Source organism: Drosophila simulans, chromosome 3L (genome assembly GCF_016746395.2).
Source record: "Drosophila simulans strain w501 chromosome 3L, Prin_Dsim_3.1, whole genome shotgun sequence".
Taxonomy (NCBI): Eukaryota; Metazoa; Arthropoda; class Insecta; order Diptera; family Drosophilidae; genus Drosophila; species Drosophila simulans.
Window position 1 is genome coordinate 19,735,816 of NC_052522.2, and position 25,715 is coordinate 19,761,530.

Genomic DNA, 25,715 nt, shown 5'->3' on the forward strand with positions numbered 1-25,715 from the left:
GAAGGCCACGACAACACCAGTGAAACCACCAGCACCATCACATTTTGCACAAATATAAATATTTGCTTGTGCCACATGCGGGTGGGGATTCGCACCCACCCAGAAGCCCGGAGTCAGCAGCCCAGCCACCACAGCACCACACCCAGCCACCAGCCCATCAGCCAAGAGCAAAAACTCAAACACAAACAGCCAGGACGCTTATGAATATTGCAGAACGGAACACGCATATTGAAAACGAGATGGCGATGTGGGCCAGCCTTTCGCTAACGGCTTTCCTATAGACGGCAATCGTAAATAAATATTTTGATTTATTGTCTGCCCTGGAATTTCCGCACAATTTACAGCCAGCCAATGTCGAGGGCGTATAATTAATATGTTTACTCGGCGTATGCGTAATATGCTCCATGAAGCGAGCTTGGAGTATTGTCTTGAATTGTTCGCCAACGGACTTGTCACTAAGCTGTTTTTCATTTCCCGGGCATTACATTTTCGCTGCAACCACTTTTCTTTTTCGGGTTGAAAAGTGTCACGGCTCTCAATCATCTGGAGCCAAACATCCGGAGTGACAGCCCGCAAGTGCAAAATGCAATCAATATCAGAAACTGCCATTGACCACTGCCCTTTTCGCACTCACCCACTGCTGTCCGATTTCATTAGAGTTAGTTCGCCAGCAAAACGAGAGGAAAACTGAGCTCCACTTGCTATACAGCATCATTCGAAAATAAGTAATTTGATGTTCTGTTATTATGATATAAAATTTTACATTTATTTTGACATTATTTTTATACCTTCTACATTTATATTTACATTTTATTTCAAAGAAAGTACGTAGCTACATCTACATATATCGAAGTAACAATATTTGTTAATATAAATAAATTTAATAATAACTAAAAGCATCAAATAGAAACTGTTTTATTTAAAGATATGTCTAAAACAAAGGAATGCTTTAAAGTCGTACGTACAAAGCTGAAGATTTTGCTTTATGACAATCCTACGTTAAGCATGTTAATTTAAATAAAAATCAAAAATATATTATTTGTTTTCCTCACTGCTATTCCTCTTAGTCGACGTACTGAAAAATTCCGTCTTGTCTATTATTTCACCTGACTTGACAGGTTGCTTTTTGAATTCAAAGTGAATCGGTCAGAGCCAATGAAGCATACTCAATATAGACAACTTGGTTGATTGAGCAACTGAAGGTGGAAGGCAGCACGGAGCACCCGGAGGAATTGGCCGAGTTAAAGCCATCAACAGGTCAGGAGATTGGCTCTTCGGGCTTTAAGATTAGACCAGATGTCTTCTGGCCTTATGCTCAGCCATGGAGGGATTTTTGCGAGGGATTCACAGACTGGAAAAGGGAACAAAAAATGCAAAACAGCGACCGCAGAACCCACAAATGTGAATTTAGATGGATGGACGGAAATCAATGGCAGTGGGATTTGTTTTTAGCCTTTTTCCTCGTTGTGCTTGTAAAACCTTGTAACCAAGTTAGCTGCCACACATACAGGGGCAAACAAGGGAAATCCTCTGCACGTTTTTCGTCCGTTTATCAAATCAGCTTTTTTTTTTTTGGCAATGTCTTCCTTTTGTGACACTCGTCGCACCCAAAAATGTTTTGCACTTGATGAAGGGTTTCATTTGATTTGCTTGTTCTGCCATTTCTCTGGTTTCGCTGTCGCCACTGCCTTTTCCATTGTCCTGCTCACCGCATTTGGCTCGGATTTTCATCCCTTAGCATGTCCTTTGCACATCCTGGGCAGTGGCAAATGAAAAATCAACATTTAACATATGTTCGTGTTAAACAAATCGCTTAAATTTCCATATGGCAATGAGCACTTGGCGCTGGAAAAATGGGCACCATCAAGCTCAGATTTTGAATCTGAAACTGCAAAGTTAGTCGACGGAAAAATTATTCTACATTCATCCCTCATGACTGCTTGGAATGCAAAAAGGGAAAGCCAAAGTTTCAAGGATCGAGTCTTACTAATTACCCAACAGTTTATACAATTTAGGCAGCTGTTTATCTAAGTTTCTTCTGCTTACTCTGCGTAGCTGCAAAGACAAACTATCCAAAGTTAGTTCGATATACAACTTCCTGTAGCAGTCGCCGTCGACTTCCGGCGAGGTCCTTCGCTTTGTTTCCAAGTGTCTATGCAAATATTTATCTCTCTCAAAGGATTCGATGCGGAAAAATAATATAAGCATTGCAGAGGATGAAATTCAGTTGAAATCCTGCTGCCTATTTTAATTCAGAATTATTATTTGAAGTTTTTATCTGTCATAAAAAAGTATGAATTGTTTGATGTTTATAAAAAAGTGATTTCAATGACGGTAGCCTGACCTCCATATTCCGATATTATTATGGTTATTTCTCACGGCCAAACTTTTCAGCATTAGTTTTTAATTATCCTGGGCAGAAGCTGAACCAATAAAGGCCAAATCAGGAAGTCAGTGGAGTATAGGGTCATTAGAACTGGTCCAAATGTTTATGCATGTGCATTTTGCAGGACACCATTACAAGTCGCCTCGAGCCAGCCAGTTTAATGAACCGGAAGTGTTTTATACTGCTCAAATGCAATTACTTATGTATGTGTTGGTCGCTGGGTGTCTTTGTGTCCATCCTGTTCTCCTGGCTATGTACACAGCTTTTGGCACGGTCAAAACGGCAAGTATGAGTGTCAACTGCTGGCCAAGTTCATATTTAGTCCTTCAAACTGATAGTTCTTCAAATACCCCTTAAAAGGACAATGTTTGTTTTAATTTTTTTAAAGTTATACAAATATCTCGAGTTCTGTAAGATGTAAGTTATTTATGTTGTTAAAATAGCCAAATATAATATTATTAAGATTATTCTTCTATCACTGGAATATAAAACAATAATAAATAATAGAATATACATTTTTCCAAATAAAAATCGTAATAAAGGAACCCTGCCCTTTAATATGCTTCAAAAATGAGAATGCATACCCTGTTTTTGTGCTGTTTGTCTCGCCCTTTTGGGGACAGTCATTGCATTGCACTTAAGTGCTGGAACTCTTTGTTCCCTTGACACAGACACAAACACAGCAGCCTCCAGCCAAAAGTCATTAGATACTGCGAATGCAAACAAACTGCCGGCCAGCAGGAGGAAAAAGGGGAAATGGGAAAATGGGGAAATGGGAAAATCTGGGAGAGTTGTGAGAGCTGTGGGTTCGGGCAAGGACTCCACGTAAGGGCATTTTTACCTGGCGATTCTGCTGAATGCGCTTCCTGTGAGCACTTTGTGTCAATACTCTCGACGGGCGAACGTTCAGAACTTTTGTGATATGGCCATGATATAAAATTACACATATTTTGTTATCTAAAAATACGTTATGTACTTTAAAAAATAAAGTGGCAAGTATAATTTTCTTGGTAAAATATTTGAAGAATCAGTTGGGCAACCTTATTTCTTTAATCTTATTTAAATTGGTTTACCAAATTACAGGGTAACTTAAAGTTGTTCAAGCCTTATACAGCTCTAAAGAGTTATTTTTCTAAAGCAGAAGTTATTATGTTGTCCTTGCACTTCTGCAAACTTTTTCCACTTGCTACCTATTTAATTTGCTAATGCATTTCCCCGTTTAAGCATTAGAATGTGTGTAACTTCTCTGTGGTTAAAGCAGTACCATAAACTATTAGTTAATTGTCTGCGAAAATGGAGCTTACCTTTAAAGTAGGCGCCTGTATGGTCATATATACTTTACAAAATTATATTATACTATCTTTGGTAAGTGTGCATTTATTCTCTGGAAAACTCTACTAAATCTTACCAAAAGAGGAATCAGTAAGTCAAAGTATTTAATTCAATTGCGGATGAAGTTTTTCGCACACTTTTCGGGCAGCACACACAGTGGCAATCTGAGGCTTCCATTGCGACTTTTAAAAGGTCGGACTGGTGGCTGTATCTGCCAGTTTAACTAGTTGAAAGCCATTTGGGAATGCCAGAACCTGAAATCCTGTCCTGGGACTGAGCCCGGACAAAACAGATCCCGATCCCGAGCACTGGGTCGGCTGCATCTGAGCAGTCAACTGGCTCGACTGGCGTGCACTTGTCAGCCATTTGGCTGGCTTTCCCCACTTTCCCCACGGTCTGGTAGCAGGATAGGAGCAATAGGAGTGGTAGCTGGAACAACCTGCCATGTCCGTAAGTGGAAACCGTTTCCCAAACTTAATTTGCCATTTGTTGGGCGAGTGTTTTGCAAACCGTGCCGGAGACAATTTCATTAGGTTTTTCCAGCCATCCTGGCAAGGCAGTTACATTTCCTCAAGGCGTCGGCAATTGGCTTGAAAGTTCGCTGCACATGAAAGTTCAGCTGAATTACTTTGTAACTACTTCAGCTACTTATTACCAGCGTTTCCTGCAGCAAACATCCTTGCTCCTTTTTAATGAAACGCTATTTTCCATGCATGTCCCTGGTTTGCATATGGGTACAATGGACATCTAGCACTTAAATATTAAATATATTAAATATTATTAAATTTATTTAGTTTCAAAAATCATTTTCTTTAAGCATTCTATAGATAGCAAAAACAAGAAAAGGATTAGTGATTGTAGAAAATAAATTCAATACAGATAAAACGGAAAATTTAAAGGTAAGAATTATTTTAAATGAAATTAAATATTTGAAAAGACATACCAAAATTAAAAGAAGAGAGAATGCTATAGTCGAGTTCCCCGACTATCAGATACCCGTTACTCAGCTAGTATTTTTTTGGGATATCGATAGATATTGGCGATAGATATGCTCAATCTCAGCTTTCTAGTCTTTATAGCTCCTGAGATCTCAACTTTCATGCGGACATTGATCCTGATCAAGAATATATATATCCTTTTGCCTATTACATACTTTTCAAAGAATCAGGTATACCCTTTTACTTTACGAGCAACGATTAAAAAAAAAACTAATAAGGTGAATAAAGCAATTTAATAAATTCAAAATTGTATAATAATTGTATCATCCTATTATCATATTAAATTATAAATAAGATAATAATATAACTTATGCCCAGCCTGTACCCTCTTTTCGTTTTTAATAATTAATCGGGAAACTTCGAAATTCATCCGACCCGTAACTTTTCTTAAATTTCGCTGATTATATAATTTGTTCCGAGAGGAAGCCGCCGAACTCGACTGTTTGACTTGGCGCAAGTTCTGTTGTTTTGAGCTGCTGCTTTTGATTGACACATTTCACGCCGAAAGTTTTGGAAAAACCCACAGACACAGTGACAAAGGAAACTTTCGGGGCTCAGCGAGTTGTTCCTGTTGTTTTCCGAGGTCGGAATGTGTTGGTAAAGTGGTTTCCAGGACCTCTTCCTTGCCTAGACGAGGATACTCGTGGCAGTGCCTGCTTACATGTGTCAGAGTGTCGTTCAATTTTAATTGAATTTATTTGCTTTCTGGTTTCACTCTATTGAACTTTTTCGCACCCTAGGGACTTTGTCTTAAGTTTCGCTCTCTTTGCCACTTGAGCACTTCAAGGACTCCATTTAAGCCAGTTCAGTAGCTGTGCTCCTTGTGACGGCTAACTAGTTGGCTACTCCATCATACTCATTTTGCCATAAAACAGCAATTTGTAAACTACTCTCGGCTGACGTCTCATTTGCTTTATCGTCCTGCATTTCGTTGTTCCTGCCCCCGTTCAACGTTTAGTTCCATACAATCCATGTCACACAACATTTTTATTGCAGTGAGAAAGAATGGCAAAGAAACCCACAACAAATAACTTTTGCTGCCAGTGGCCAGAGCCACAAAAATAGTTTCCAGGACTTGACCATCACAAAAAACAAAAAAACAGAACAGACAGTCTCGAAACCAGTGAACAGCAAACAACAGATCTGCTGTTCTTTATTCGCTATAATGACAATTTATGTGGCTGAAATGCTGGCGCACAGGTGCAAATAAGAGGATTTTCAAAAACTAGTTTCCATTTTAATATGGTGTGAAGTTAAATCCTTTTGACAAACTATGTATTTTGTACAACAACAAAGTGACCGTTAAACAAAGTGATTTTGTAGTATTTTTAAGTTAAGATTTGCAGACAGTTCAGTAAATGTAGAATATCCATACACAGGGATTCATTTAAATTTTCTAATTATTTGTGCATCTCTGGGAAGGAAAGCGAATGTAAATTTAAGAAAAAATATTTTCTTCATGGGCCATACATATGTATGTATGTATATTTTCCTTCGTCTGGGTAACCAAATAATGTCACTTAACTCAATGCCGCCGCCCGGGGGTCCTTGGACTCAGGACTCAGAGTCGCAGGACTATGACTTACGACCGCACATTCGTAACGATTAAATTTCAGGCCAGGTAAGCACAAGTTGACAGGACCCTCCGGCTTGATGAAGTGCTCTGCTCGGGACAGTTTATTAGTTTTCATCCTTAAAAGCTATTTTGAAATGGGTTCTCGTGAGAGATGTCAGGAAAATGTATCCGCAGTAGCTCAGACCACAATCCGAATCGAACTGAGTTCAAATCGAACTAACTTGATAGCAACATAAATTTGAATGCTTATGCTTAATTCATTTTATTATAATTTAGCACACATTCGTTAAACAGCGTCATGGCGAATAATTTGGTTAGCTGTGCAAACAAGTTTGCCCAGCAAGTATTATATCGTCGTCCATCAGCCCTTGATTTATCATAATTTCAATTGCCCAACCGCCCAACCATTGGCCATATTTGCGAAATTATCGTGTTGCCGTGGTAATATTGGTTAACCAAGGCTTTAAGTGCGAATGCCGAACAGTAATCATCAAAATCAAAGGACCTTTCAGTTGATAATTGCGCAATAAATGCGCAAGCTAAGGGCCATAATGGAAATTAAAGCCTAAATGGCTGTCAATGAGTTTGCTTTTCGAATTACAACTCGTAGGGAATTATGGTGTTACCAATTTAAAGGCTTCCTGGCAAAGGGATCTAATTGATAAACAACTGGATGTGGCTTTCGCTATCCACTTAGGTGCTCATATAAGTAAATTACAGATCTCGGAGCAGTTACATAGCAATCCAAGCCAGTTCGCAAGGATATTGGAAATAACTTGCAAGGACATAACTTTCATTCGAGGCGGAACAAAGTTTTCGGCATTGTTCGATCCGGTTATGAACTTCAACGTCAAACTTTTCGCATGCCAGCGTTTTAATTGAACCCCAGGAACGAACACACCTTGTCGTCCTTGATGCACTGACCTGCGGGGTGGGATTCATGTGGGTCCTTCTTGGTCCTGTTGACCCAGTTGAGGGGTACTGGGTACATAAATTACCTAGTGACAAATCGCCTGTCTGCACATTTCTCCCAGTTTGTCATTGTTTGTTTATTTGATCAAAGCACGCCAGCAGAACATTCAACTTTGTCACATGCTGAGAAGATGGAACAGTCCGCATTCCTCGGGGATTAGTTTACTCGTACTATATGCAGATGGAGATACTTTAAGATGGTATTCAGACCCACATTCATTTAAACAGGCACTCCATTTGCTTCAACATCCATTATTTATTCGTGTGTCGGTAATCCGTATTTTAAAACATCTTTTTCGGCTACAAGTTTATTTTTTTTACTTTAAGATTAATACTCAGCTGTGTCTCATTGTTATTACAATTATGCGTTTTTAACATGCTTCTATATTGTTAAGAATTCATATTGATCGTTTTAAATTTATTTCCAATTGTGTACTTTTTCTTGTTTAACATTTACGTTCTACAAACACAACTCTTAACTAGTGGGTGTTGAATTAACAACATTTAGCTTAAGATATTCGTACTCACATCAAATAACTCAAGTGTTTTCCTTCTTAGCTTAAAACCCATTTTAAAATGTCTTAAGTACTAGCTTAAGTTGAGTTTCACTTTTCGTAATACTAGGTTGTATGATCTCGCTTAAAATATTTATAATATTTCCTTAAGCCTGCGAATATAATAACTTTTTCCTTGTCTATTAAAATGCCCTTCGAAGTCTCAATAACTTATCTTACTCGTTCATAATACATTGATACAACAGCCAACATTTAATTGTAGCTAATAACTCACCAAATTTTGTTACACTATTGGATATATAGAAAATTCCTATTAATTTCATGAGACCCTTTCGTGCTTGAATGCCAGTTTAAATTAACTTTAGCTTATCGAACAATTAGTGAGTATTCCGAAACATCCTATCAGTTAACTTAGCTTAGCTTTAAACGCTGACTAACTTTAACTATAATTACGTATACGCAGCAGAAACATGTGGTCAAAGCGGAAATAAACCAAAAGTACACCAAATCATGTGACTTGTTTTTGAAAGCCAGACTTAAGCTTTCAAAAGCGGGGCTCATGGTCAGCACAACTTTGCGTACTTTTGGTTTTGTATCTCCAAGTTTTTGACAACTCATATTCATACTCCCTTTACTTCTAGCATTTGATGCGCTTAGTCGGTAATCTTACGTTTTAATTTTAATACCTACACATATATGTATTAACTATAATTCTTTTAGTTTTTACCTAAGCTCTGAAATACTTTACAAGCATGTCGAGCACCTTAAAATTAAGTGAATGGCTGTCTTAGACCTGACACATTTTATTTGCTACGAATTATTTCGTGATAAAACATTTAAAGTTAGTTTAGTCACTCCTGATGCCTTTATATTCGGATATAGCCCCACTAAAATCGCCGGAATTTGACGGAAAAGTGGTAAATTATTGCGGAATATATAGAAAAAATGCCACGCATGGAAATTTAAAGGTGAATCCCATAAAATTTTTAATCTTTCTTTGGTTTCTGTGACAAATTGTGCATTAAGGGATGGGATTTAATTCGTTTCCAGTTCAATTTCCGTTTCAATTTTGGCCGATGCCAACTGTCAGTCAAGTTTAAAACTCGTAAATTCAACGACCCGGTGCAAATCTCATCAATGTCAGCTTTTTATTCTTTATAGAGCTCCATCGGCCGTGGGAATGTTTGCATTTCCAAGTCGGGCAAATTATTGTTCTTGCCCAGAAAAACGAGTTGTAGCTGACATATTTCCGCACAATTGGGGATGAAAAGAGCTCGCCTGAAATTTAATTCCGTGCGACTGGCGAAAGCCAAAACGACAAGTGTCGTCTGGCAGTTGTTGCGAGTAGGTACAAATTGAAAGCGACAAAGGCAAACTGTTCTTCGGGGGATTTGGAGTTGGAATCACCCTGCGAGGCATTGTAAATATGCGAAATGGCCCGGCAATTGTCGCGACTTGAATGGCGGCGGAAAATTCGACAAAAAATAGCAGTATAAAGCGGCAGTTCTGCCCTCGGCACACTCCATTAACACACCCACTTACACACCACATACACCATCCATAAAATATATATGTATATATACTATATGTACACACAACTGATATCAATGACTTGTGTAGCTGTTTCAGCCAATTGCTAGACAACCTCCCTTTCGGCATCGTTGTCACTTGATTTGCCATTTATCAGCATTTTTCTGCCCATCCATGTTGAGTGCGGTTACAAAAGGACATCCGAATTCCAGCTGGCGTTTCCCTGCATTATTTTGGCTTGAATTACTGGCACAATTCAATAAGAGTCCGTCCACGTCGGTTGCTTAGAAATGCGTTTCGAAAATCTGTAAAATAGAAAAACACCAATGAGAATAAAGTTTAGATTGCTTTCGGCGCTGGCAGATTGATTGACTTGCAGAAATATGTACATATGTTCTTGTGTGTAGTTAGCTATTTTATTAATACCACACACCACACACAAAATAGGACCGCCCACATTGTGACATGCACATGTCGCCCACGTTTACCAAAAGCCCCAAGAAGGACGTAATACCTCTTCACTTGCAAGCGGCTTATGCCAATTTGTTTGCCATCTTGCGTCTACAAATCGCAAATCGCCTTTCAATGAGCCCAATATTGAAATTCAGGGCTCACACAGAGTATTTCGCTTTAATGATAACAACAGGAGGCATTGCACGTGGGGCAAATCAGATGAAATTTAACATTAATAATAGTGCAAACTGCCTAATTGCCTCAGTAAGTAGTACTTACTAAGTACATCATACATTAAATCTAAATCAGCTGTTTAGACCCTTAACATCGTGCTGAAGTTACTCTAGTAAACAAACAGAAAATTCCCTGTATTGAAATAATATTATGGCCATATGCCTGGATACCCATCATCAGGCTCCAGTAGTCTGCTTAATTAAAGGAGCATCGGATTGCAGGCGGTAGTGAATATTTGAGACCCAGACGCCGCTCTCGATATTGTTTGCCTTGCTGTCCTTGTTGACATCGCCATCTTACGAGTATTGTTTGTCATCATCGGATTGTCCTTGTTCGTCCTCACCCGGAAAGTCCTAATTAGCATTAACCACTTGTTGCATAAGCTAACGCCCCGTCGCCTTTTTTCCATTTCTCTCTGCAGAATAATGTACGTTTACATTACGTATACGCAGTGGAGTCGTGTTGTGGTTGGCATATCGAGTGACCTTAATCCCGCCTTTATCATTTAAGCAATTCAATTATAGAGTATCTGTCTGTTGGCTAGTGTTCTGAATTTAAATTACATTCAAATTCACACAATTCACACTGCTTTTGCTGGACATTGTTCTGCGAAAAACCTGCTACATATCAAAGAACTGCAACTGTGTCTAGGCACCCGTGTGTTTTTTGACACTTTACTTGCTTGCTTTAGTTGCTTAGTGCTTGCCTGCTCATGCAGATTTTAACTGGGTGTTTGTAAGTACCCGCGCTGTGAGTGGTGAGGGGCACCCGCACTCAAAATTGTTGAGTGTGAGTCGAGTGGCAAAAAATGCCACCCTTGCAGTTCTCTGCTCCGTATATTTATTTGTACCACGCATACTTAATAAATTGGCTTTTGACTTCGGCTAACGAACACTATTGTACATTTTAATTAAAACTGTAATATAAATTCTAAGTAAAGTTCCACAAAAATAATGTTCAAACTGCGGTCGACTACGCACACTTTCGATGGAAATCCGGCGGATGTTTCGTGCTGAGATTGTCATTAATTTCAAATGTGAATTTGGCAGGGCTCTAAATTTGTCAAATATATTTTTGTGTATATGTACAGGGATTAATATTAAAATATAAGCTGAGATAAACAAAGTCTAATTTTAATAACTTGGCGCATGCTTTTTAAACAGATTTTTAAACTATTTAGTTACACACAGATTCCATAAATTTAACTTAATAATAATAATAATAATAATTTAAAATCAATCACAGTTATGAATGGCTTTCAACTATCTTTCAAATTCACATCGAAACAAAGATTTTCCTTTAACTTAAAGTGAAAGTGAAAGTGCACAGAAAAATCGCAGCTGGCTTTCGAGTTCAAGCGACACGTTTCTGCTGACAAATTAAATCAACTTGAATGCTAAATGCCGTTCGCTTGGGTGTTGATAATTGAAATAAAATTTGCCGCCTAACAAGGGGAAAAGTAACAAAGGAGCCGAAGAGCAGGACAACGAACAAGGACCAGGAGCAGGACCCATGGACGGCAGCTGGAGGTGGACAGGTGGTCCAAACAAAGGTAAACTTGGCCCGCAGCGTTAGCCATGGTCTTTGGCCTTTGTTTGTCCTCAGCTGGAACTGAAAGTCCGACCGCCTCGAACGCCGCCTTATTAAGTATTCATTATTGTCGACTGTGATTGTGTGTGTTTTGCGGGGATCCTTGTGGGCGTGTTACACTGCGAGAATTTTATACCAGTTTAAGTACTAAAATTTTCTTTATTCATTCAATTTCGACCATTATTTATGATATATTCAAGAGGAATGGCTCATAATTAATAACTAAAATATGATTTATTTAATATGGGTTTTTTTCTTCCGGTGTTTGGTGTGCGTGAAGAAATTACTTGGCTGCGGTCTGCCAATCGGAGTCCTTGACAGGAAGTGGGTGGAAATTGTAGAATCTCTGGCAAGCCAAAATTCACCTCTGTCGGTTTGGGACCCTAATTGCCAGCGGCACATTAATGTTTGTGTAATTAATTTTAATGATTGTACTTTTGCGCTTGTTTCCCACTCCCATCGATGCTCCCGAAATGTGTCCCCAAAAAACAAAAGTTTCTTTTATTGCTTTGCTATTGTTCTTATTGGTCTTGGGATGGCTTTTCCGTGCTGTGTTTCGTAGCCTAGTTTCTGGAAGTTCTCTCAGGAAAACAAATAAGAAATGGCAATAAAATGTTTAGCAAAACAAAGCAATAAAAAAATCAATAAGGAAAATGGAAGTGCAAGTGCAGAAAATGTTTAATTTTGATGGACTAAAGTTGCTGTTTTTTTTCATTATTTTCTGTGCAGTAGAAAATTGAATGTATAGTGTGGCATATTTATTTCATAAGCAGGGTTTATTATTAAGTTTATTGGTGAAAAGCTGATCATTTATTTAATACGTTTCATTATTTATTTATTTATTAATTTTCCAGTTCCGACTTGCACTGACTGACTGACAACACCTGAGCACTTGTAACTTGGATTGCTCACATCTTGAAATGTCAGCCACATGCAATTGTCCTTTAGGAGCGCTCATGACTGGAGTGGATTTTAAGTTGGCCGCAATTAGATGGCGAGGCAAACAAACTCTGTGGTCCTGGGAACATATGTCGAGTTGGAGAGGATGCCAGAGGATGCCCCACAGCCAGACAACTACACGGATTCCAAGGACCTCGGCTCAACAGCTCTCGCCGAGAAGGATGTTCTTTTTAATGAATTGCGATGCGGACTAAATTTAGCCGAGTTAGACAGTGTAGACAGACGACTGATTGGGGTGTCGGGGCATTTAATGAATTTTTCACAGGGCGTAATTAGGCAAAACAGGAAGTGAACGAGATGGAGGAGAGGAAACTGGGGAAAGGACTCGTAACGGGATCGGATGACAGTTCAATGACAGTCGCCGACACGTGTTGGTCTTTATGTAAATGAAGGTGTCGCACTGACATCACCGTTTAATGGCTGAGTTGAGCCATCGCGGCACTTCAATTCCTTCACTGGGTGCTTTGAATCATGTCGAGAGAAAGGGATGCCGGCTTGAATATTACAAAAAATTACTCAATGTATGCATGGAACATGGGAACATTTAACGCTATGAAATTTAATGAGCCCAAAATGGCGCATTAAATGACAGGACGAAGGACGAAGGCGCAGGAAGTGGATGCTGTCAAAGGCGCCCGAAAGTAAACTGATGTATTTTTAATTGCTGCATACATTAAAATAGATTTACATTGCGAGAGTGGGCCGGAAAAAGAGCAGCTTCTTCACCTCCCAACCCACCCCACGAGTGGGTGGAAAATCTGTAGCCGAAAAAAGGATTCCAAGGCTGTTCAAGCCACTGTGTGTGTGGACAGTCCTCGTGCAAATATTTACTGCCGTCAGGAAGGGAGCTCCGTTTTTAGGCCGGGTCGACAGAGTTCAATACTGGCTAAGTCCATGCAAATCTGCCTGGAAATTCTGCTTAGTCGGGGCCATGGACGGTGACCTTATGCCAAGTCCTCAAGTCGACGGGGTTAAGTGAGGTCTGAGCTCTTGAGCCATCCGCTTGCTTAAATATGCCACCTAGGGCAATGCACTTTAAATATTATTCTATTTTGGGGTAATCGCGCTTAAAACGTATTTTTGAATATTAAGTGCCAACGGACTATGCGATGAATTGGGGGATTAATATTCTTTTGGGGCATGGGATTTCATTTACACAGTTTCTTAGAGGCGTAAAAACAGCTTTAAATTAAAGAAGTGTTATATCTCGTTTGTACTGATCATTACAAGCATATCCTTAGCTGACTTCCTAACTGAAAAGAACCCCTTTTATTGTGCTGCCAACAAAGTTGTCAAACTTCCATTTGTGACCCTGATTCGGCAACTTGTTTTCAGCTTATTCGGGCCCCACTACTACTACACAATAATGGCCAAAAGGCGCGACTTAAGGCTAAGAGAAATGGCAACCCATTTCAGAGGGCGCTGAAAAGTGTGCTACGGTTTTCTTCGGGCCACTAAGTTCTGTGTTCTGTGCCCTGTGCCTGCTGCTGGCGCAAATATATATATCTGACGCAGATATATATGAAGTCATAAATATCCAGCGACCAGGGGACTCACTTAGACACTCAAACGATGTGGCATTATTCAAAATATTAACTTGAGCTTAGACAATATTATGAAAGCAATAAGCGGGGCCAGCAACTTAAAGTGAGTGAGCTCTTCTCCCATTATTTTTTTTCTTCTCTTAGACATTTTAGACAAAATTAAATTTTTCAAATATTTTTCCCCTCACACAATACCCATTGCGGTCTCCCAAGCGAATTTCGAAGGACTTCGGCGGGATGTGGTTTGTCAGAGAGTTTATAAAAGTAATTTGCCTGCGGCGGTCTTTGGGGAAGAGTGGGTACTATAATACACGCGCGGGGAAATAAACGGAAAATTTAATTTTAATTCACTTTCGTCGCTTCAATAATACATAAGTTAAGCTGGTCGGAAATTGTCAAACGGCCTTCGCTTTCTTTAATTTATATGCATATTATTGATATGCCAGGCACGTAGGGTGGTAGTTGTTGTGGCTGTCGGACACGCGTATCCAAACGAAAAGGAAATCCAGTTGGGATGCGGAAAAATTAAAGAAATCAAGTTAAGCAAACAGCAGAAACAATAAAATAAATACATTCTTCCGATGAGAAGTTATTTGGAGCTTGTCGAAGCGGATTGTTCTATGTAAAATGTTAAGTATTAGTACATATTCTTTACACTGTTGATTTGCGTAGCTAACTGCTATTAAACGTTTTCCTCACATTTAAGAAGGAAGATTTAAAAAAGCAACAGACGTTAACTAATTTTCTAACAATATGGGAAAAATTATATACAAATTACAAACTTCTCTTTACAATGTATTACTAACTAACTTACAAGTTTTTGATGATGTAAAAAGTTGAAAAATGTAAATTAACAGTTAAACAAGAGGAATTGCTACAGTCGAGTTTTGTAACCATCAGCTAGTTGGCATGAAATGTAATAAAATAAAGAAATTAACAACTTTTTTCCAAAGTGTGGGCGTGAAGGGTTCGTGAGGTTTGTGGGCGTCACTAGAATTTTCATGCTAAGTCTCAAATTTCTAGTTTTTATAGTTACAGAGATCACAGCTTTCATACTGACAAACAGACGAGTGATCCTGATAAGGAGTACATTCACTGGAAATGATCTTTAACACTCCATTCTACATGTAATGTACATAATATGCCATCGTAAACAAACATCCATTGCGAATTTTGTTGGAAGCTTAATGGGGTGCAATATTCAAACTTCGACTTTTGTATGATTTGTAATATTTAATATTATCTCACTTTTATTAGTTTAATAAAGAGTTATAATCTTGTTAAAAATATGTTTTAATTTGAGAGTGCAAGCTCGTTTCAAGAGCAGCCATGACCACCCACCACTTCCTAATTAATTACTAAAATAGTCAATCCATCAGAGCTGCCAGACACGCCTCCAAGCCGCCTTTACATACTGCATTATATCTGATTTAAAAGCTGGCTTTGCTCAAACTGCCCTCCGTTCACCGATTGATTTGGATCGCAAGCCGAATACCGCGACCCACTCAGCCTGATTGTCATTGACGGAAAGGCCCGTCGAAAATGACTGATGATTTTTCCCGTCACTTGTGGGGATGCCTGTGGCTTAATGACATGCAGGTCGCTTCCATGTTGTCTCCAAAAAAAAAGAACAAGAGAAATCGCTGCTTTTTGTGGCACTGGAGCTGGAGTTTGTCTGGCTGAGATACCAATCTGAACACTGAATCGCAACACTCGGTGTGTGTAGCTCCCTTGATTAAAATAATGTTAATGCTCAGGACTTTTCCCGTCGCTTTTCATTTCGGCTATACCTACTTTTTTCCCCTTCAACGTGATTTGTTGCTAGAACGTGATTGATTTTGACCGAGACTTTAATTACAATTTTCTCTAATGACCCTCAACAGGGCTAAGGAACAGACACTTTCGGTAGCCCAACTGGTGAAGCAAGAAAATCGATGGAAAAGCTGAGATTTTTTCAAGCCAAGCTTTTCTGGTGACATTTTCCTTTCTTTTTGTGGAATTTGTATGCCTTGTGGCAGGTTTCCCCCTCTCTACCTGTGCACGATGAATTATGAGGCAGAAATTTGTCAGGATTTTCCCCTCTTGTAGACAGAATTTCGACCATAACCATCTGACAAGCTGAAGCCTGAAGTTGGGCAAAAAAAAAGGAAAAATGTTCGAAATGTGATAAACACAAATTATGTTTTTCTCAGAAAATCTTATGTTCAGCAATTTAATTATTTTCTGAACCCATCTTATGGCTTAAAGTATTCTGCACTTGAGTGCTTATCAACTATCAAAAATAATAGTTTTTAATAACTTTCTGCTTATTTTAGCACTTTTCAAAGAACATCAAAAAGTCGCCTTACTCGTATTCACACAGAATGAAAAACTCATCTGCGCTCGCATTTATGATAATATTTCAGCGGTCTATTGTAATTTCCATGGAAGGATTTCCCTTTCACTTTCTTGTTTTCTCATACGCCTTTTTATCCGCTCACGTGAAAGTTTTTCGCGGCTTTTACTACTTTTTCCAGGCAACTGTGGGCTTTTCCCCTCGAAGGTATTAAAGCACAAACTCTTTAAATATAAACATTTCGCCGAGGCCCGTCTACATTGTTTATTTTTTAGCATTCATATTCTGTTTGCCTTCGCTCGCACATAAATTAAGAAATGGCTGAAAAAATTCCCTAGTCCACGGCTCGTTGATGACAGGCTCTCAAGCCGAGCGAACTTTTCCTTGACGCCCTTTAAGTCCCTGGCAACGCCACCTGCTGACAGGTGGAGTCCTCCGCCTAGACACTTCTACCAGCCGGGTTGGCTGGTGTTCCAAGGTACTTCTCGGGCTGCTCCAGCTCTCCACCCGGCAACTCCACGACTCCGACCCAATTACCACGCCTGGCTGACTCTGCCGCAGCTTTTTGTTTTCCCAGTTTTCTTTTTTTTTTGCTTGGGGTTCCATGTTTTACACGGCTGTCATTCGAGACTCTGAGCTGCATAATTATGTATTTGAACCTTTTGAAAGGCATACGTCCTTCACTCGCACTCCTACTCGAGAGGAATGAAAGAGTGAATTCCAATCCAGAATCCTGAAGCATGCGAGAAATTCTGTGCAGAATGTGTAATTAGATTTCAGTTATTTTGAAAGGGATTCTCTGGCCATGTCATATACGCAGGCGTCTTGGCATTCTTGGCCAGAATAGCAGAAAACCAGAGGGTCAGCTGGCCAAACAAATTTCCTGGTCCATTATCCCGAAAATTACTTGTGCTCAAACTGTTCGGGTATTTGTGCTTGGCCAATTATTATAAAAGGCATTTCTCGTTTCATTAAACTTGTAATTGCCGGATTGGCAAGGCCTAGGAAACGCCGGTTTCCTTCAGTCCAAAATTGCCATTTTCGGGAACTTTAATAAATGCCAAGCCGCAAGCATTTTTAATATTAGCTCTAGTGCCCAACCGCCCTCTCGACTTTTGTCTCGCCAATCATTAAACACAAAATTTAATTAACTGTTAATAAAGTAGCTAATGAAGACAGCTCCAGAGGCCACCAGAGCTGAGCCACACCCCGTCTCGATTTCCCAGTTGGATGAGCCACTGTCAAGTTAATATTGCCTTTGGCTCATATTAAGTGGCGCTAAGCTCTGCTGTCAACACGGGCGAATCGTGGAGATGGGGCAGGACCAGGACGAGTTCCTTCTCCCCCATTCCCATGAAGAGTCAGGGATCAAAGGGAAAACTTCAAGCATAAATTAGACGTATATATGTACGTACTAACACTGTGGGCCACTTGCTTAAGTCCAACCTGACCACTGTCCGCCACGTTCCTCACATATAAGTCATGGCAAACGCCTTTTATGGCATTTAATGGAGCATAAACTTGGCTCGCTTTTATGGACAATTTCCATCAATAACAAAGACTGAATGCAGCCAGACATTAAGCCATCACACACACTCTGACGCACTTTCTTGGAATGAACAGGACACTCGAAGAAATTAAAACGATTTCCGGGAATTTCATTAGCTTATCATCGATCATCGATTTCAAGGAACTGATACTTATTCTTAGAAATGATTGTATATAAATAAATGCTAAAACACTCAAAAGTTCGGCAGGCAATAAATATAAGCAGCTTCTTGTTGATTTTATACCCTCATCTAAATGTTCTCCTAGTAAATCATTTTTCTTCGCATTTGTTTGCCAAACATGTTTCGCAGCGAGGCGATGCGTTTAAATTGAAAAATGAATATTGGAAATCTTTTAATTTGATCAATCCCGCTCCATCCAGTGTAAATCGAATGGGTGCCAAGTCAGCTAGAAATTCCAGCGGCTGCCTCATCCGGGAAACTCTACGTGCCGGACATGGCTTTATATACAAATATATATATAAATATATATACAGACTCACCCCGAACAGTCGTAATTGTCCTGGGGCACTTTGGATGAGTGAGTTAAACGGCAGGACTGTTTAACTAAGCCTAGTTCAACATGTCTGGATGCCTCCTCATAATCGCTTGCCGCATAAAAAGAGGCATCAAGCTGATGGAGCAGAGCAGGTCCTTTATATATACATTTTACTGAGCAGCCCGACAACAAGTCAATAAAATTTATGACCATCAATTTCAATGTGTCGAAAGTTTTCCTTCTTTTCGCATTTCCCACTGCGGACAGGCAACAACCTCGGGGGTCCGATGGAAGGTCCCTTGTTTTCTATAATTTATGCCGATGGGCAAAAAGGAAAAATAAAGTTTTAGCTCATAAATTTCCCGCAGGCTGTCCTTAGCACCTAATTTGGCCCACTTTAAAGTCGTCTTGGCTCCAAGACTCCAAGGCTCCAGGACTCGAGCATCGCAGACTAGAACCGGAATCGGAACCATCCCTCTGCTGTCCTTTCCGCTTTCCGTTTTAATTGTTTGCTCAACACCTTGGCCAGTTTGCCTGGCCACCCATTACCCATTGTTGGCTTCAGCCTTGCTTACCCAACATAATAAAGCTTGTTAGCGTAATTGCTTAATTGGCCAAGTCCAGGGCTCTTTCTGTGGATACTCGCCGGGCTCTAATGGCCGTGTTTGTTGTTTGTTTTGACCCGATGACCATATGGGCAACAGCACTCTACCATACATATATGGCTGGCTTTCTGGCCAAACACTTTGAATTAAGTGCGAATTGCATTGCTTGAATATGGATAGGGAATTCAGTTCCGAAAATTTAATATTTAAGTTTTTGAAAAATAGATTAGCTTCGCCAGAACTCTTTAGACTTCTCTAAGTTCCAGTTAATAGTTTCAGTTTGTCATTCCTTAATTAAACTTGTGCTCTTTGTATGTTCCATTCATTTTTTTCCATCTCAGCCACTCTGATAATTGGAAAATCTGTGGTAAATCTGCTAGCCAGCTGCCACACTATCGATTACCACAATGAAAAGGAGGCTAACTGGCATGTGTTCAGTCAACAATTAGAGACTTCCTTTCGGCGAAGAGGGAACTTCATTAAATGCGTTCATTTCCACATCGAATATCTGTCTGTCATTCAAGTTGGCTTATTCGCCAGTTGGCGTCGGCGTAAAGACGGTTTGATATACCTATCCCAGAGTGCCGAAGTGCTCTTAAGACACTTTATTTGCCTGCCAGTGGCGTGGCAAAAGGGGATAGTCTTTGCTTAGTAAACAAATTAATGGAATAGAGCTGCAATTTAGATACAAGATAGTTTCTTACCAAAAAGAGGCTGCAATAGGGCCAACTTATCTTTAAAGCGGTTATTGATGAGCCCGCTAAGCCACTGCATATGTTTTATATCAGAACTCCACCCTTCAAATTGCCGAAGGGAACACATGTTCCGAAACACCTAAAACCCCCGGATACCACTCCCAATCCGATTCCGGATCCGTGGACTGAGGACTGCGACGATCGCGTGAACAAGTAAATGCCAGGCAATAATTTTTTTATTGCCAGCCAATGCCAAAAACATTTCGCATCGAGTGTAAGTACATATTGAAATGATGTTATTCCTCTGCGGGCGTGGGAGTGTGGGAGTATGGGTGTCTGTCTGATAAGCAGCCAAAGTCCTTGTTATTGTAGCCGTTAAATCCGTACTCACACACACACTGGCACACTTGCACTCGCCCCGAAATGGATGGGGGCGTGGCATGTTTGCCGAACTCTCGATATTTACGAACTTGGTATCGCTTGCGTATCGCTTTAATCAGACTCTTTGATTTTACAACACCATTATGCACTTTTAGTGTGATTGATTGGGGTTGTGGAAAAGTGGCAAATGCATTTGGGCCATTCGGCCCAAATGCGGATTTTCGAATTCAAATTCGATTGGGTAATAAAACAATGTGCATAAAAGGTTAACGATTGGCAATAAAATCCAAGGGCAGTGTCATTTGCAAATATATAGAAATTTAATTGCATTTACGGTGGCATGTGGAGAAAACACCTGCAGGTATTTGCTAAAACAAAAACTAGTCAGCAATTCAGAGTTAAATATTCCAAAGTGCCAGAAATATGAAGCCATTTAAATATATTCACAATTTGCTGCGCTTTGCTTTTCTATTCGTATGAAAACATTTATTGACCATAGTGAAATTTTAAGTCCTGAACGAACACATTTGCCTACCGCTTAAAACAGCGAAAAATTGGCTAACAATTCGCAGTTGATGTGGCTTAAACCGAAAATTCCAATTGCATCCGTGTGGTTCGGACCAAATACTTATTGCGGTGAGTGTTGCAAATTGCTGCAAATTTGATCTAACTAAAAGCGAGAACTTTTGTGCCTGGCACTTTTGGTCTGGAAACTTTGCAACAGTTATCAGTGGCAGTCCGGCTTACATTGTTCTCAATCGAAGTCACGACAACTTTTTGCCACCGTTTGCCATTAGCAGACATGCAGCTAGCTGCACTGAGAGAAAATCAGTTGAGGAATTGAAATTTTTCCATTTAAAATGGGCCATTAGAAGGAGCTTAATCCGTTCTTAAACTTAACATTAACTATTATCCCTATATTTATTCGTTAGTGATCCATCTAATCTGGAATATAATGCACACAGAGCAGCAGCTGTGCACTTACCTATAATTTTTTCCAGTGCGTCAGTGCAAATAGTTAAATAAAAGTTTCGCACTTGCCAACAAAAGGATGCCGTGAGTCCGGCCAGACTGCTCCAAATGCGGAGCAGTGAACCTCATGCATAATGCAGATGGTCGGACATGCAGCCATCTCGCTGAGCAGATTACAGTCGGTCTCCGTTTGCCGAGAGATGTATTTGAGATATGCGGGGCATTCCCACAGCCATTCACTCATTCATTCGGTTTACTCGGACCCCATCCTGGCACTCCAGCTCCAAGCTCCCAGCTCCTCCGCACAAGTCCTGGCCGCAGGAGCTCCGCTTATTTACTGTCCGGCTTGTCAGGCCGGCAGGGTAATTAGGCAGAGTCGTGTGGGATTGTGCCCAGCTAACGACCCGCCTGAATAATTCATTAGCCGGAGGTCCTCAGACCCGCTATTCACTATGCCACATACACCATCCACCATCCACCAGCCACATCCTGGTCTCGCTGGGCATCTGTGCTTTCAAAAACCCACCGCAAACATAACCCAAATGCAAACAAGAACATCCTCTGGCTAGTTGGTATTTCACTGGGTACTTTTGAGTACTCTGTCCCAGATTGAGGAAAGCCACTGAGAAGTGCACATATGTGCATTAAATGCAACTACTACCACTGCCTTCATCCATTTCCGTAATATTGAGAGTTATCCATTGTGCCACAATCACACTAAAAGCAGTATTTATTTCTGCCAAGTGAAAGTTTTTGTCAGAAACGATTTTCGGAAATCATTGTTTGTTTTGCCTTTCAACTCTTCGCCTTCGGGCGAATTAAATGTATTTATAAACTTTACGACCCATTCAAAGCACTCTGGCTAGACATCTGTATAACATAAGATTTGACGATTATAAATGGCAATGGGCGACGGAATAATGTAAATTTTCCTTGGCATATATTGGCCAAGTTTAGTTGGTAATTTGTGTGTACATATATTAGCTATATTTATGTTGTGCACCTGTCCAATTTGGCCGGATAAAAATGAGAGGGTGGCGGTAGGAGCGAGAGTTTGGCCAAAACAGTAAAGGGTCGCTTTATTGTCGGCACGTTTCTCATATTTCTGTAATCCATTACCAAGTCTTGGCCATCCGTCACGGACTCACAGCCTCCGGCGGACTTCAAAAGTTCTCCGGCTGGCCATTTTAAGCAGAAACTTTATGCGTAACGATTTTCTCATGCCTTCTAAGCCGCTTATGTCGAAGATGTTATGCTCTTGAAAATATTTGTGTAAACCGACCAATTTAAATAGTATTCAACCAGCAGGGATAGTCATACCGAATGATGGTTGATAATTTAAAGTATCTTAAACATAATGTTTACCACTTAATTCCAATTTAAATAACATGAATTCAGCCATTGAATAAATGTTATCAATAAATAGATACATTTTCTATTCGAATGAACCAAAAATATATTAGAATCTGATATCCTGTCAAGTCTTACACACTTGCTCTGCAGCTGAAGCTACTTAAAATGCAATTATCGTGTACTTTTCGCCATAAATTTCAGCAGAGTATCAGAACTGTCAGAAATGTTGCACTGGTAACCAAGTTACAGCAGTTGGTAACCTCCGAAATACATGCTTTTTATTACCATCTGGAAGAGCGGAACTTTTTGGGGGGAGGGCGCCGCCAGGAGGTCGAGATTTGTGCGCTGACAGGAAGCAACTTTTGGCTGACTCATGGCAGTTGATTTACTGCTCACCGGGGCACGGGAATGGGTAATGGGTAATGGTACTATGCAGGTAAGTGTGCTGGCCTGGCCCACCGACTGCAGCTCGACAAATGAAATTTTGGCCCGAAACACTGGGAAAATCCGCTGCCAGATGATGGCCTTTGTGGCCTCCAAAGGCAGGAGGGTTTGGGTGCGTGGAAAGTGCTCGAGTTCGTTGTGCTTCCACTGCACATTTTATTTTATTTGAAATTCATGCAGGCTTGCGCTCGCATTCTGAATTCGCTCCCACTAATGGGCTGCTCTTTGTCCCGAAGGAAATGGATGAGTCCTTCGTCAAAATTCTCTGTGATTCGGTAAGCAATTTTCCATCTTGCACAATCGCAATCAACCGATGAGCTTGCAATCCGCTCGACGCCATCCCTTCGACTGAAAGGATGTGGCATATGGGGATTTTTCGGTGATATTGATAAATGCAACTGCTGTCGACTGAGTTTCCTTCCACGGGGATTTATTAAGCTTATACTAATGTGGTGTAAAAAGCAATGCATACATGTGACTTAAGTAGGGTGGCAAAACCAAATCTCGTTTTTTTGATTAAAGGTTAACTGAAATTCAAGTTTGACTGATGAGCGAAGCAAACCAGACACATCCTTACAAATTTACTTCCTCTACTTTGATTTTTATTACTACATAGTGTCCCTGCCTCCAATTTACTTACCCTATCTCAGTTGAATCGCCTCCCCAGCTCTGCCCCACCACCTGCGCCGATTGCCTCGCCCAGCTCGACCATCACATCCGAGTCCTGGCAGTGACTCGTACTCGTCTCCAGAATGCTGATCCCGGTGGTATTATCCGTGCTGACGAACGGCGTCTCGCTGAAGCGCACCTCCACGGTCTGCTCGTCGCCGGAGTCCAGGTAATCCCCGTCCGTCTCGTCCGTCCGCCGGCGGATCCGCCTCGTCAGCTCCACCTGTTGATGGTGTGACGGCTGCAGCTGGTGCATCTGATGGTCGCCACCATGCACCAGGGCGGCGTTAATGCCGCGTCCGCTGAGGATTGGCGACACGGCACCCGTGCCATTGCCGTAGGTCGGCTCCCTGGGTATAATCAGCAGCTTCTCCTTGGGCAGACACGTCTCCTGGGTGATGCCGTTCTCGTCCTGGTCGTCGGCGTCCAGACTGCCGCCGCCCATGCCGCCATCCCCCTTGCCATGGTGCAGTCGCGGACCACAGGTGTTCCGATCACTCCGATTATAGCCCCTGGTGATGTTGATGATGTTGTTGTTCGAGGGATTAAAGCAGGGCAGCACGTGCTTGAACTCCTTGCGGAAGTTCTCGTTTAGCCAGGCGTACAGGAAGGGATTGTAGCAGGTGGAGCTCATGGCAATCGAGTGGGCCACGAAGAAGAAGAGGATGTAGAAGCGCCACTCGTTGGACTTGTCATCGAAGTCATCGAATATGTTGACCACATTGATGGGCAGCCAACTAAGTCCGAATACCGCCACCATGGCGATGAGCATGCGGTTGGTGCGCTTCTTGCGATCCCGATCCGCCTCCTCCCGCCTCGAGGATTTCGAGCCCGGCTTGGCCCTGGCCCGCTGGTTCAGCTTCACCGATATCCACACGTAGCAAATCGAGATGATGAAGAAGGGAAGCACAAACTGCAGAGTGGTGGTGATGGCCCCGAACACCTTCCTGTACTGCTCCGATGGCCAGTTCTCCTCGCAGTACACCCGCACGTAGGGCATCTCCGGTCCCGTTGATCCGGCGGTCATCACCTGCATATAGGCCTGGGTGGCCGAGGTGGAGTCCGGTGCCTCGATGTAACCGGATCCCTGGGCCACAAAGCTTCCGTTTAGCATTAGGGTGGCCTCCACCAGGGTCTCGTTGCCAGTCTGCGTTCCGTTCACCAGCTCGTTGGTCATCTTCATGTACATGCCGTAGGGAACGGTGGCCAGCAGGGCTATCACCCAGATGCTCACTATGATCCCGATGCAGGTGGACAGCTTCATGCGCGGATGGAAGGGGTAAATGATAACGAAGTACCGATCGATGGCAATGGAGGTGAGGGTCAGCGTGGATATGTATATGCTGCATCCCTGGGCAAAGGACACCAGATGGCACAGACTCCTGCCGAAGGCCCAGCGACCCATGAACGTGTACAGCGGAGTAAATGGCACCGCCAGGACGCACAGCAATATGTCCGACAGGGCCAGATTCGTGATGAATATATTGGTCACAGTCTGCATGGCCCGATTCCTTAGAACCACGTAGCAAACGAGGACATTTCCAAAGACTCCCAGGACAAAGACCGTGGCGTACAGGACGTAGAAGAAGATTTGCACGAACTGGTTGTGAATGATCCCGCCGCTCCTGTCCTCATCCGATGCAGCCACATCCGCCAGGATAGCGCTAGTAGTTCCCGGCGACGTCAGGCTCCAGTTGGTTGTGCTGACCAAAGGCAGCTGGCTGCTGCTGATGGAGGAGGAGGTCGTGGTGGTGGTGCTCAGCCAGCTCAAGTTGGCCATCTTAACGGCTGCCGGGGCTAATGAGTTGAGTGGTGGTTGTGTGCTCGACTTGCTGCCGGTGGTTCCGGTTCGGATGCGCACCACTTAAGCGGCCATTTCCGTCGCCGGCGGAACTGAGCTCCTTACCCAATGGATGGCCTGGCCAAAAAGCACTTGGCTACTTAGAAAGCCTTGTGCGATATTCCGCTCATTGCTAATTGACTGAGCCGTTGTGTTCTGAAAGTGCATACAAATGTAGAAAGTTTTAGAAGGATTAAAGAGTAACAATTCGACATAAATGTTTTAAAATATCATTAGAATAACATTTAACCGAAACTATTAAAGATCAAAATAGCATTACATCTG

The 25,715-nt window shown here is 41.5% G+C and overlaps 1 protein-coding gene across 1 annotated transcript in view; it reads right to left on the reverse strand.

Annotated features, from left to right (window-relative positions):
- Window positions 1-7,496: 7,496 nt before the first annotated feature.
- LOC6738784 (prolactin-releasing peptide receptor) overlaps window positions 7,497-25,715 on the reverse strand; it is a 30,634-nt gene continuing 12,415 nt past the window's right edge. The window contains exons 2-3 of the mRNA XM_016169211.2: window positions 23,562-25,586; window positions 7,497-9,614 (exon numbers count right to left, since the gene is read on the reverse strand). Of these exons, the coding sequence (XP_016032602.1) occupies window positions 23,568-25,370 (1,803 nt within the window). The 5' untranslated portion in view covers window positions 25,371-25,586 and the 3' untranslated portion in view covers window positions 7,497-9,614; window positions 23,562-23,567. The remainder of the gene's footprint in view (window positions 9,615-23,561; window positions 25,587-25,715) is intronic.